Genomic DNA, 14,560 nt, shown 5'->3' with positions numbered 1-14,560 from the left:
CACCATCACCACCACCATCATCATCTTCACCCATCACCACCATCATCACCACCACCATCATCACCACCATCACATCACCACCATCACCACCCACCATCACCACCATCATCATCACCACCATCACCATCATCACCACCATCACCACCATCACCACCACGATCGTCATCTTCACCATCATCACCACCACCATCACCACCATCACCACCATCTTCACCACCATCACCACCATCACCACCATCATCACCACGATCATCACCACGATCATCATCATCACCACCATCATCATCTTCACCATCATCACCTTCACCACATCACCGCCACCATCACCGCCACCATCACCACCACCATCACTACCATGATCACCACGAACATCATCTTCACCATCATCACCATCACCACCATCATCACCACGATCATCACCACAATCATCATCTTCACCATCATCACCTTCACCACCATCACCGCCACCATCACCGCCACCATCACCACCACCATCACTACCATCATCACCACGAACATCATCTTCACCATCATCACCATCACCACCATCATCACCATCATCATCACCACGATCATCATCATCACCACAATCATCATCTTCACCATCATCACCTTCACCACCATCACCGCCACCATCACCGCCACCATCACCGCCACCATCACCACCACCATCACCACCATCATCATCACCACCATCACCATCATCACCACCATCACCACCATCACCACCACGATCGTCATCTTCACCATCATCACCACCACCATCATCTTCACCCCCCCCCCGTGTCTCCCCCCCACCCCCCGTCTTCCCCCTCCCCCCCCTTGTCCCCCCCCGTGCCCCCCCCCCCGTGCCCCCCCTCCCCCCCGTGTCCCCCCCCCCGTGTCCCCCCTCCCCCCCCGTGTCCCTCCCCCCCCGTGCCCCCCCCCGTGCCCCCCCGTGTCCCCCCCTCCCCCCCGTGTACCCCGCCCCCCGTGTCCCCCCTCCCCCCCCCGTGTCCCTCCCCCCCCGTGTCCCCCTCCCCCGTGTCCCCCCTCCCCCCCTTGTCCCCCCCGTGTCCCCCCCCCGTGTCCCCCCCTCCCCCCCGTGTCCCCCGCCCCGTGTCCCCCCCCCGTGTCCCCCCTCCCCCCCCCCGTGTCCCTCCCCCCCCGTGCCCCCCCCCCCGTGCCCCCCCCCAGGCCTCCCGGTCTGCCCGCAGTGCGAGGAGCTGGAGACGTCCCAGGCCATCCTGGAGACGTTCTGCTCCAGCGAGTTCGGTGAGCACGAGGGGACCCCCCCTACACACACAGATACACACCTACACACACATACACACACATACACACATACACATACACACAGATACATACATACACACATACACACACATACACATACACACATATACATACATACACACACACACATACAACAACAACAACCGCCATTCGCCACTAAGTGGCGGTGACGTCACCACGACGCTTGTGCCAGGCCATGTGCACCTTGAGGCCACGTGATGTGTCGAACGCCCGCTGTCAGGAGGTCACGGGGCAGACCCAGGTGCCACGGGTCGACTGACCGAGATGACCGAGATGACTGGCTGATGCACCACCTTTGCCCCCTACTGTACCAACTTGCTGTGCTTTAGCCACCCGGCGCTCCGCTCGTTGTTGTGAGCGTCGCTCCTCCGCCCTCCGTTGTTGTTGGAGGGCGACTGCCTCCAACTGCACAGTAGCGTCCTTCACGAGCCTCCTCCACAGAGGCCGATCTTGACACCGCTGGTACCAGTCATCGGCAAGTCCACTCAGCTCCACGTCCTCCTGTACCACATCACTCCATCTCTTCTCTAGCCCGTACCGCGCCCGTTTAGCCCCCTCGATCCGGCCGAACAAAAGCTGTTTAGGCATGCGGTGGCTGGGCATGCGGGCTACATGACCCAGCCAACGCAGCCTTGCCTGCCGGAAGAGCTCACTGATGGGACTTTGCCCAGATCTTTCAAGGACTTGTGAGCTCCTCACACAATCCAGCCTGGTTAAACCCAGGATGGATCGTAGGCAGGCCAGCCTAAATGTTTCCAACCGGCGAAGATGCTCCACTAGGGGGGTCCACGTTTCGCAAGCGTAGAGAAGGGAGGGAATGACCGTGGCCGAGAAGACCTGAAGCTTCATGCGGAGCGACAGACCAGGTAGCTTCCACACAGCGTTACGCAAACCGATGAAAAGATATTGCCGCTCGACTGATTCGGAGTGAGACCTCTGCTGATAAACTGGAGCCGGTCATAAGCACACTGCCCAGGTATGGGAAACTCTCCACTCTCTTCACAACTGCCCCATCACCAATTGGGAGTTGTGGGGGTGGAGTGTCCGATGGTACAAAACACCCAGGCAGGTGCTTAGTTTTGGTGGGGCTGATGGTAAGGCCCCACCTCTTGGTGGCACACTCCAGTCTCCGCAGCAGCGTCTCCAACTCCTCTTCTGAATGAGCAGCTATTACCAAATCATCGGCATACATAACGTGGTTGACCAATAGGGAGCCATCCCTTGATCGCACCCGGGCGTCGATCAGCCTCCCATTATATCTGTACCAAATGGAAATTCCCCCGGTAAAGCTATTGAAGGCTTCACGAACTACGCAGTCGAAATAGATGTTAAATAATGTGGGAGCCAGAGGACATCCCTGTCGCACCCCAAGGTGTACAGGGAAAGGCTCCGACTCCCGGCCACGTAGTTTTACCCGGGCCCGCTCACCATCTTGAAGGTCCTTAATGATCGTGAGCAGAGGGTCAGGGACTCCGAAAGCACGAAGAACAACCCAAAGCCCAGTCCTACTGATGGTATCATAGGCCTTGACCAGGTCAATAAAGCAGAGATGTAGGTTTTTTTGGAATTCCCTACACCTCTGCTGTAGCAGACGGACAGAAATATGGCATCTGTGCAGGACCGCCCTTTCCTGAAACCGCACTGGGGCTCCGCAAGCCTCTCCTCAGCGTGCCTAGCAAGGCGATGTTGAATAATCCTTGCCAGGACCTTACCCGGCACACTGAGGAGTGAGATGCCCCTGTAGTTGTTACAGTCGGTACGGTCCCCCTTCTTAAAGAGGGGGACCACCAGGGCATCCTTCCAGTCCTGCGGAACCCGTCCAGTGGTCCAGACTGTTGTTATGATGTCATATAGGGCAGTCTGTGCACAAACGCCACCCTCCCTCAGCATTTCGCTTGGGAGATCATCTCTGCCCGGTGCCTTCCCTGGTCTCAGACTCCGGATCGCCCTCAGTACTTCCTCAACAGCTGGTACCTCAGCCAGCCACTCACAAGGGGTGACCTCTTCCAATATTTGAGGCACCGCAGCCTCAGCAGGGTCATCCCCACTTTGTGCCATGATGTTTTCCTGGCTGAGAGATTTTCCCTCCCCCAGGACCTCACAGAAATGCTCAGCAAATCTGCAAACCTGTTCCTGGGGGTCGGAGATTGGATCACCGTTTTTTCCTCTAATGATGGTAATAGGTGTGGCGCTGCAGGTTACTTTTTTGATGGAGTTAAATAATGATTTGTGATCGCGGGCCACTGAGGCAGACTCCATCTCCTCAGCAACCCGCGACCACCACCCATCCTTACAGCGCCTTACGGCTCTCCGAACCTCCGAGCGAAGGCTGCGGTAAACCTCCTCATTCTCTGACGTGGGATGCTGTAGGCGATGAGAGTTGGCCTGTCGCTTTTTCTCAATAACCTGAACACCTCCTCCGTCAGCCAGGGTTCCCGGGGAGGTCTGGACCGCGTACCCAAAGCAGCCATTGCAGCTGCATGAGTCACAGTCTTAAACCTCGCCCATTTACCCTCGACATCAGGTGGAGTGGGGGACGATGCCAACCCCAGCTGCAAGCGATGATGAAATTCTCGCTTGCAACTTTCATCAGCTAACTTAGACCAGGCCACTTTTGGTTGGAATGGGATCCTGGGTGTACACCCACCACCGGAGTGGAAGAATGGCAGGCGCATCTTACAGATGACTAGTCGATGGTCAGAGGGCAGATCAGCTCCACGGTAGGTCCTGGTGTCAAGGACATGGGCTCGCATCCGCTGGTCCCGTCACTATGTAGTCCAGCAGATGTTCTTGCTTGGACCCGGCATGCATCCATGATGTTGTGTGGATGCGCCGATGCCGGAAGAGCGTGTTGGTAATTACAAGCCCATGGGCTGCACAAAACAAAAATCTAGCAGCCTCCTACCGTTATTATTGAGCTGATCTGGCCCATGCCTTCCAATCACTCCAGACCAGGTGCCAGCATCATGACCAACTCGGGCATTGAAGTCACCCAACAAGATGACTCTGTCCCGAGTGGCCACTTTAGCCAGCACCTGTGACAGGAGGTCATAGAAAGCGTCCGACTCATCGGCTTTGCCTGCATCCCTCCACGGATGTTCGTCTTCGGTGGGGGCATAAGTAACCACGACCACCACTCCTCGCCTCTGGTTGATGGGAAGGTGAGCCCAAAGTATCCTGGGGCTTACAGCTTCCCACACCTCACCGCCACGCTCCCACGCCCCCTTCATTCTTTTGTTCAGAAGAAGAGCCACACCCTGTTGTTTGGCAGTCTCCTGCCCCGAGTAGAGGACTGTCCACCCCTCATGGTGGCAGGAGCCAGAACCGGTCCACCAGACCTCCTGAATGCCACAGAGATCCAGGCGGTACCGGTCCAGCTCCCGACAGAGGAGTGGCAGCCTCTCCTCCGCAGTGAGCGTTCGAACATTCCACGTGGCCATCCGCAATGGTTTTTCGTTGTTTCTGGAGGAGCCCCGAGGGTTAAAATTCAATCTCCTGGCTCCGCCAAATGGGGTTTGGCCAGGAGACGTCATAAAAGCCTGACCCCCCGGGGCCTCCGGCACAAGCTTATTAATTACAGGTTTATGTTTAATTCGTAGTTTAGTGGTGGTTAATTGAAGGTGGAGGGGTTACCAGCCCCTCGCACCCGTCCAGAGCCCCCGTTTAGCCACTGTGGTGGTCACAGACGCCATGAGGGGAGAGGCCAATGGGCATTGGCCCTCCCCCCACAGCACTGCCCACACATACACACACACACATACACACAGATACACACATACACACACACATACACACACACATACACACAGATACATACACACACACACATACACACACATACACACAGATACATACATACAGATACACACATACACACACATACACACACACATACACACACACAGACACATACACACAGATACATACACACACACATACACACAGATAGACAGACATACACATACATACACCTCCACACAGACACACACACATACATACACACACACACAGAGACACACACACACACCATACACACAGACACACACCATACACACACACACACCCCACCCCCACTGCACCCCCCTCCCCCCCTTCTAACCCCCCCCACCCCCCTTCGCCCCTCCCCTCTGCACCCCCCTCTCCCCCCCCTTCTAACCCCACCCACCCCCACCTCCCCCCACCCCCCCCACTGCCCCCCCCTCTCCCCCCTTCTAACCCCACCCCCCCACCTCCACACCCCCCCTCTCCCCCCCACCCCCCCACTGCCCCCCCTCTCCCCCCCTTCTAACCCCACCCCCCCACCTCCACACCCCCCTCTCCCCCCCCACCCCCCACCCCCCCACTGCACCCCACTCTGCCCCCCCTCTCCCCTCCTTCTAACCCCACCCCCACCTCCACACCCCCCCACCCCCCCCACCCCCCCACTGCACCCCACTCTGCCCCCCCTCTCCCCCCCTTCTAACCCCACCCCCACCTCCACACCCCCCCCACCCCCCCCACTGCACCCCACTCTGCCCCCCCCTCTCTCCCCCTTCTAACCCCACCTCCCCCCCCACCCCCCACCACCCTTCCCCCCCACCCCCACCTCCCCCCCACCCCCCTCCCCCCCCACCCCCCCACTGCACCCCACTCTGCCGCCCCCTCTACCCCCCTTCTAACCCCACCCCCCTCCCCCCCTTCTAACCCCACCCCCACCACCCTTCACCCCACCCCACCCCCACCCCCACCCCCCACCACCCTTCCCCCACCCCTCCCCCCCCCACCCCCCCACCCCCCCACCCCCCTCCCCCCCACCCCCCCCACCCCCAGCCCTGAGAATCCCCGCGGGCCTCAGCGTGGCGCTGCTGGGCCGCGACCTCCGACTCGGCGCGGGGGGGAGGGGCCGCCCCCCCCCCCGCCTCCTGAAGGCGGGGCCACTGCGCCCGGGAGACCTTAGGCCACGCCCCCAAGACCCACGTGGCCCCGCCCACCACTTGGCCCCGCCCCTGGTGTTGCGCAACGGGGCGGCGTGCCGCTGCCCCCAGCTGGAGACGCCCACCCAATCAGGGCCCCTCCTCGTCATGGGGGGCGTGGCCAAAGGTGAGGGGGGGAGGGGGGATGGGGAGGGGCAGTATATATACCGGGTCGTGTCTCTAGGAATTCCACCTGAAGACGGAAGCGTGTGTTGCCTTCCGAAACGTCGTGATTTTTATTTTATTTTCATTATATTTAATTTTTTTGTTACCTACGTGACTTTACCGGAAAAAAACCCGAAGGACATGAATCCTTGCAGTCACGAAAGCTTCAAAATCTAGAATACATCGGAGCGTTACGCCGCGTGAGTCGCCCTCCTTGAGAGTGAATGCGGTGAGTTGGCGTCGAAGTAGACGCATGTTGACGTAGGACCGCCCTTGCCTGAAGTCTGTGGGAGCAATTGGTCCACGGTTAACTTTGACTCGACACCGGGCCACGCTGTAAGAGCCACCCAATGAATCCTACGAAGCCAGTCCCCGAAACCAAAAGCTTTCAGAGTGCCGAGTGGATACCGGTGGTCAACCCTGCCAAAGGCTTTCTCTTGATCAAGGGAGAGAAAGGCAAAGTGGAAAGTTCAAATGCTCCGACGGAGTCATCGAATCTCTGACTAGGAAAATCCCATCATGGATGGTCAACCTCTCCCACCCGGCTCCCTCCCCCTTCCCTCCCCCTTCCCTCCCTCCCTCCCTTCCCCTCCCTCCCTCTCTCCATCCCCTCCCCCCTTCTCCCCCCCCCCCTCTCTCCATCCCCTCCCCCCTCCCTCCCCTCCCTCCTCCCCCCCTCCCTCCCCCCTCCCTTCCACCCTCCCCCCCTCCCTCCCCCCTCCCTTCCACCCTCCCCCCCCTCCCTCCTCCCTCCCCCCCCTCCCTCCATCCTCCCTCCCCTCCCTCCCTTCCCTCCCTTCCCCTCCCCCCTCCCTCCCCTCCCTCCTCCCCCCCCTCCCTCCCCCTCCCTTCCACCCTCCCCCCTCCCTCCCCCCTCCCTTCCACCCCTCCCCCCCTCCCTCCTCCCTCCCCCCCCTCCCTCCATCCTCCCTCCCCTCCCTCCCTTCCCTCCCTTCCCCTCCCCCCTCCCTCCCCTCCCTCCTCCCCCCCTCCCTCCCCCCTCCCTTCCACCCTCCCCCCTCCCTCCCCCCTCCCTTCCACCCTCCCCCCTCCCTCCCCCCTCCCTTCCACCCTCCCCCCCTCCCTCCCCCCTCCCTTCCACCCTCCCCCCCTCCCTCCTCCCTCCCTCCCATCCATCCCTCCCTTCCCTCCCTTCCCCTCCCTCCCTCCCCCTCCCCGCCTGCAGACCGCTCCCTCACCGTGACGGGCATCGTGCCGCTGGGCAGGAGGGCGCTGGCCAGGCGGAGTGGCGTCGAGGTGGCACGAGCGATGCGCAACATCAAAGCCAACCGCTGCCCCGGCTTCACCACCACATCCTAACCGCCACGTTCCAAATGCCACGTTATAACCGCCACATTCTAACCGCCACATTCTAACCGCCACATCCTAACCGCCACATCCTAACCGCCACATTCCAACCGCCACATTCCAACTGCCACATTCTAACCGCCACATTCCAACTGCCACATTCTAACTGCCACATTCTAACTGCCACATTCTAACCGCCACATTCTAACTGCCACATTCTAACCGCCACATTTCAACCGCCACATTCCAACTGCCACATTCTAACTGCCACATTCTAACTGCCACATTCTAACCGCCACATTCCAACTGCCACATTCTAACCGCCACATTCCAACCGCCACATTCCAACTGCCACATTCTAACTGCCACATTCTAACTGCCACATTCTAACCGCCACATTCTAACTGCCACATTCTAACCGCCACATTCCAACTGCCACATTCTAACCGCCACATTCCAACCGCCACATTCCAACTGCCACATTCTAACTGCCACATTCTAACTGCCACATTCTAACCGCCACATTCTAACTGCCACATTCTAACCGCCACATTTCAACCTCCACATTCTAACCGCCACATTCCAACCGCCACATTACAACTGCCACATTCTAACCACCAAATTCCAACCGCCACATTCAAACCGCCTCATTCTAACCGCCACATTTCAACCTCCACATCCTAACTGCCACATTCCAACCGCCACATTCCAACTGCAACATTCTAACCGCCACATCCTAACCGCCACATTCCAACCGCCACATTCCAACTGCCACATTCTAACCGCCACATTCCAACTGCCACATTCTAACCGCCACATTCTAACTGCCACATTCTAACTGCCACATTCTAACTGCCACATTCTAACCGCCACATTTCAACCTCCACATTCTAACCGCCACATTCCAACCGCAACATTACAACTGCCACATTCTAACCACCAAATTCCAACCGCCACATTCAAACCGCCTCATTCTAACCGCCACATGTCAACCTCCACATCCTAACTGCCACATTACAACCGCCACATTCCAACCGCAACATTCTAACCGCCACATCCTAACCGCCACATCCTAACCGCCACATTCTAACCGCCACATTCTAACCGCCACATCCTAACCGCCACATTCTAACCGCCACATTCTAACCACCACATTCCAACCGCCACATTCTAACCGCCACGTTCCAACCGCCACATTCTCACCGCCACATCCTAATTGTCACATCCTAACCGCCACATTCTAACCGCCACATCCTAACTGCCACGTTCCAACCGCCACATTCTAACTGCCACATTCTAACCGCCACATCCTAACTGCCACGTTCCAACCGCCACATTCTCACCGCCACATCCTAACCGCCACATTCTAACCGCCAGATTCCAACCGCCACATTCTAACCGCCACGTTCCAACCGCCACATTCTCACCGCCACATCCTAATTGCCACATCCTAACCGCCACATCCTAACCGCCACATCCTAACCGCCACATTCTAACCACCACATTCCAACCGCCACATTCTAACCGCCACGTTCCAACCGCCACATTCTCACCGCCACATCCTAATTGCCACATCCTAACCGCCACATTCTAACCGCCACATCCTAACCGCCACATTCTAACCGCCACATCCTAACCGCCACATTCTAACCGCCACATTCTAACCACCACATTCCAACCGCCACATTCTAACCGCCACATCCTAACCGCCACATTCTAACCGCCACATCCTAACCGCCACATTCTAACCGCCACATCCTAACCGCCACATTCTAACCGCCACATTCTAACCGCCACATTCTAACCGCCACATTCTAACCGCCACGTTCCAACCGCCACATTCTCACCGCCACATCCTAATTTCCACATCCTAACCGCCACATTCTAACCGCCACATCCTAACCGCCACATTCTAACCACCACATTCTAACCGACACATTCTAACCGCCACGTTCCAACTGCCACATTCTCACCGCCACATCCTAACCGCCACATCCTAACCGCCACATTCTAACCGCCACATTCTAACTTCCACATCCTAACCGCCACATTCTCACCGCCACATCCTAATTGCCACATCCTAACCGCCACATTATAACCGTCACATTCCAACCGCCACATTCCAACCGCAGCCGCCACCGCTACTGCCGCATCCACCGCACCGCGTGGACACGGCTGAGGAGTTGGAGGAGGTGGAGGAGTTGGAGGAGGTGGAGGAGGTGGAGGAGGTGGAGGAGGTGGAGGAGGTTGTAAATTTACCGGCGAAACGTCATAACCTCAGATTGTAAACGTTCGCGGGATTCGCTCTCCAACACACTACCTGTGTCAGCTGGTGGCGGGGTTTAACGACGTAACATTCACGCGCTCTCACCCGAACAAACAAAAACCCTGACGCGCTTGCGTCCACGGCCGTCTGGAACGCTCCTCTTTCCGCCTTGAGCCACAGGGAGCTTAAGCACTTTTAAATCATCATCATCATCTAGATTGACGAACGCATTGGCTCCGTACGTACACACACACTCACTCATCCACACACTCGGCCACTCACTCGCACATCTGAGCACTTGCCTACTCACCAATGCACCTACTCACGCACTCACTCACCCACCCACCCAACGACTCACCCGCCCACCCTCTCACGCACCCACCTACTCACCCACCCACTCACCCACATACTCACCCACCTACTAACCCGTTCACCCCACCCACTCACCCACCCACTCACCCACCCACTCACCCACCTACTCACCCACCTACCCAACGACTCACCCGCCCACCCTCTCACGCACCCACCTACTCACCCACCCACTCACCCACATACTCACCCACTCACCCACCTACTGACCCGTTCACCCACCCACTCACCCACCCACTCACCCACCTACTCACCCACCCACTCACCCACATACTCACCCGTTCACCCACCCACTCACCCACATATTCACATGTTCACCCACCCACTCACCCACCTACTCACCCACCCATCCACTCACCCACCTATTCAATCACCCACCTATTCACTCACCCACCTATTCACTCACCCACCTATTCATTCACTGGTTTCTTGTTTCCCCCTGCCACCCGCACCTCCGATTAGCGCTGTTGGCTGGTGTACATACACACACACAACACACACTCACACAACACACACAACATACACTCACACAACACATGCACACACGACATACGTACACACACAACACAACAGACGTACACATAACGTACACACAACACACACAACATACTCACACAAACACAACAGACGGACACACAACGTACACACAACGCACACACACAATACACATACACACGCATGACGTACGCACACACGACGTCACAGGCCAACTAACTATGACCACGCGGCAAACGTCACGGCGACGGCGGCGGGCATCTGAGGCTTTGCTTGTGCCCCTCCGGTCAGGGGAGGGAGGGAGGAGGGGAGCAAGGGGGGGATGGGGAGGGATGGGGCGGTGATCGTCGAGGAGTCGTCGAAGTTGAGCAATAAATTAATTATTTAACAGCCCCTTCGTCGTTTTTTTTCGCGTCCACCCTTGCCAGCGGCGGACAAAATGGCGGCGGCGGCGGCCATTTTTTTTGTCACCACATGGAAATCTCGAGGGAGGGGGGAGGGAGTCGCTGTCATCGTCGTCGTTCCACCGCTCACCACGTGCCGCGTGGCACACGAAGCAAAGTTAAAGATTCCTCACCCCCCACCACCACGGTGTAGCCTTCGCTACCAACGCACTCACTCACCCACTCACTCATTCAGTCACTCACTCACCCACCCACTCACCCAGTCACTCACTCACCCACTCACTCACTCAACTACTCACTCACGCACTCACTCACACACCCACACGCACTCACTCACTCAACTACTCACTCACCCACTCACTAACCCACTCACCCACGCACGCACTCACTCACTCACCCAGCCACTAACCCACTCACCCACGCACTCACTCACTCAACTACTCACTCACCCACGCACTAACCCACTCACTCACACCACTCACTCACCCACCCACTCACTAACCCACTCACCCACGCACTCACTCACTCAACTACTCACTCACCCACGCACTCACCCACTCACTCACCCACTCACTCACCCACCCACTCACTAACCCACTCACCCACGCACTCACTCACTCAACTACTCACTCACCCACGCACTCACTCACACACCTACCCACTCACTCACACACCCACCCACTCACTCACACACCCACCCACTCACTCACACACCCACCCACTTACCCAGCTACTCACTCACCCACTCACTAACCCACTCGTTGCGATTCCCCTACCCAACATGGCGACTTCTTACTCACCTACCGTTGCTATTCTCTTACCCAACATGGCGACGTCTAATCATCTACCGTTGCGATTCCCCTACCCAACATGGCGACGTCTTGCTCAGCTACCGTTGCTATTCCCCTACCCAACATGGCGACGTCTTGCTCAGCTACCGTTGCGATTTCCCTACCCAACATGGCGGCGTCCTGCTCATCTACCGTTGAGATTTCCCTACCCAACATGGCGACGTCTTGCTCAGCTACCGTTGTTATTCTCCTACCCAACATGGCGGCGTCTACTCAGCTACCGTTGCGATTTCCCTACCCAACATGGCGGCGTCCTGCTCATCTACTATTGCAATTCCCCTACCCAACATAGCGACACAATACCTACATACACACAAACAAAATAATATATTCGACGTTAATATAAATTAACGTCAGTGTCCTTTTACTTTTTTGGGGCTTTCACCTTCTTTTCTTTTTTCACGAAAACTAAAAATCAGGCGATTTATACATTCACATTCATTCATTTATTCATTAGCCGAAACTAAATTTTAATAATTCATTAATTTCACCCCTACCCAAGATGGCCGCGCGTCGGCTCCACCCCCCCCGCCCTTTCCCGCCTGAAACGTCACTCCCAGCACCCCCCGCGCGCCGCCACTTCCGACTTCCTTTCTTCCATACGAGGAAGCCTCGTGAAAAGTCTTTGGAACGTTGCTCCGCAACGTCGCCGCAACGTCGCTGGAACGTCGCTTCCCAACGTTGCTCCGACGTTCGACGGCGACAACCTTCTCCACAACTTGGCAAGGGAGAGAGAGAGAGAGCGAGAGAGACAAAGGCGGCCGGGTTGGAGGGCTGCTTTTACCGAACACGGTGAGTCCGACTCAAAGGCCCTAATCGCGTGCTTTGCAACGTCTCTGAATTTTTTTTTTTTAAACTACAATTACGATTTGTATTATTATGATCGTTATTATCATTTGCATTTGTTCATCCAGTCGAGTGTATCTCTCTTGTTTCTTTCTCTCTCTCTATGAATGATACTTTTCGCGGTAACCCGGGCTTCCGAATAACTATAAAATGGCTGAGGCAATTAAATGTGTTATTTCTGAGGCAATTAAATGTTATTTATGAGGCAATGAAACATTTTGTTTCTGAGGCACATACATATGTTATTTCTGAGGCAAATGTTGTATTTCTAAGGCAATTAAATATGTAATTTCTGAGGCAATTACATATTTTATTTCTGAGGCAATTCAATGTTATTTCTGAGGCAATTAAATGTTATTTATGAGGCAATGAAACATTTTGTTTCTGAGGCACTTACATATGTTATTTCTGAGGCAAATGTTGTATTTCTAAGGCAATTAAATATGTAATTTCTGAGGCAATTCAATGTTATTTCTGAGGCAATTAAATGTTATTTCTGAGGCAATGAAACATTTTGTTTCTGAGGCACATACATATGTTATTTCTGAGGCAAATGTTGTATTTCTAAGGCAATTAAATATGTAATTTCTGAGGCAATTACATATTTTATTTCCGAGGCAATTCAATGTTATTTCTGAGGCAATTAAATGTTATTTATGAGGCAATGAAACATTTTGTTTCTGAGGCACTTACATATGTTATTTCTGAGGCAAATGTTGTATTTCTAAGGCAATTAAATATGTTATTTCTGAGGCAATTACATATTTTATTTCTGAGGCAATTCAATGTTATTTCTGAGGCAATTAAATGTTATTTATGAGGCAATGAAACATTTTGTTTCTGAGGCACTTACATATGTTATTTCTGAGGCAAATGTTGTATTTCTAAGGCAATTAAATATGTTATTTCTGAGGCAATTACATATTTTATTTCTGAGGCAATTCAATGTTATTTCTGAGGCAATTAAATGTTATTTATGAGGCAATGAAACATTTTGTTTCTGAGGCACTTACATATGTTATTTCTGAGGCAAATGTTGTATTTCTAAGGCAATTAAATATGTTATTTCTGAGGCAATTACATATTTTATTTGAGGCAATTCAATGTTATTTCTGAGGCAATTAAATGTTATTTATGAGGCAATGAAACATTTTGTTTCTGAGGCACATACATATGTTATTTCTGAGGCAAATGTTGTATTTCTAAGGCAATTAAATATGTAATTTCTGAGCCAATTACATATTTTATTTCTGAGGCAATTCAATGTTATTTCTGAGGCAATGAAACATTTTGTTTCTGAGGCACATACATATGTTATTTCTGAGGCAAATGTTGTATTTCTAAGGCAATTAAATATGTTATTTCTGAGGCAATTACATATTTTATTTCTGAGGCAATTAAATATGTAATTTCTGAGGCAATTAAACATGTTATTTCTAAGGCAATTAAATATGTTATTTCTGAGGCACTTACATATGTTATTTCTGAGGCAAATGTTGTATTTCTAAGGCAATTAAATATGTAATTTCTGAGGCAATTACATATTTTATTTCTGAGGCAATTAAATATGTCATTTCTGAGGCAATTAAACATGTTATTTCTGAGGCA

The 14,560-nt window shown here is 54.3% G+C and overlaps 2 protein-coding genes across 2 annotated transcripts in view; both read left to right on the top strand.

Annotated features, from left to right (window-relative positions):
- Window positions 1–1,176: 1,176 nt before the first annotated feature.
- On the top strand, window positions 1,177–7,878 carry LOC144740943 (secreted frizzled-related protein 1-like; the record flags this gene model as incomplete). Its single annotated transcript, XM_078623628.1, has 3 exons — window positions 1,177–1,254; window positions 6,106–6,375; window positions 7,600–7,878. Coding segments are annotated over 3 exons (482 nt in total), but the record flags the coding sequence as incomplete, so codon positions are not given.
- A 4,811-nt stretch (window positions 7,879–12,689) lies between these two features.
- LOC144740941 (uncharacterized) overlaps window positions 12,690–14,560 on the top strand; it is a 50,439-nt gene continuing 48,568 nt past the window's right edge. The window contains exon 1 of the mRNA XM_078623626.1: window positions 12,690–12,898. The gene's annotated coding sequence lies outside the window, so the exon portion shown is untranslated. The remainder of the gene's footprint in view (window positions 12,899–14,560) is intronic.

This window comes from Lampetra planeri, unplaced genomic scaffold (genome assembly GCF_965212315.1).
Source record: "Lampetra planeri unplaced genomic scaffold, kcLamPlan1.2.h2 scaffold_353, whole genome shotgun sequence".
NCBI classification, from domain to species: Eukaryota; Metazoa; Chordata; class Hyperoartia; order Petromyzontiformes; family Petromyzontidae; genus Lampetra; species Lampetra planeri.
Note: the sequence above shows the minus strand (reverse complement) of the source record. Positions and strands in the feature narration are given on the sequence as shown.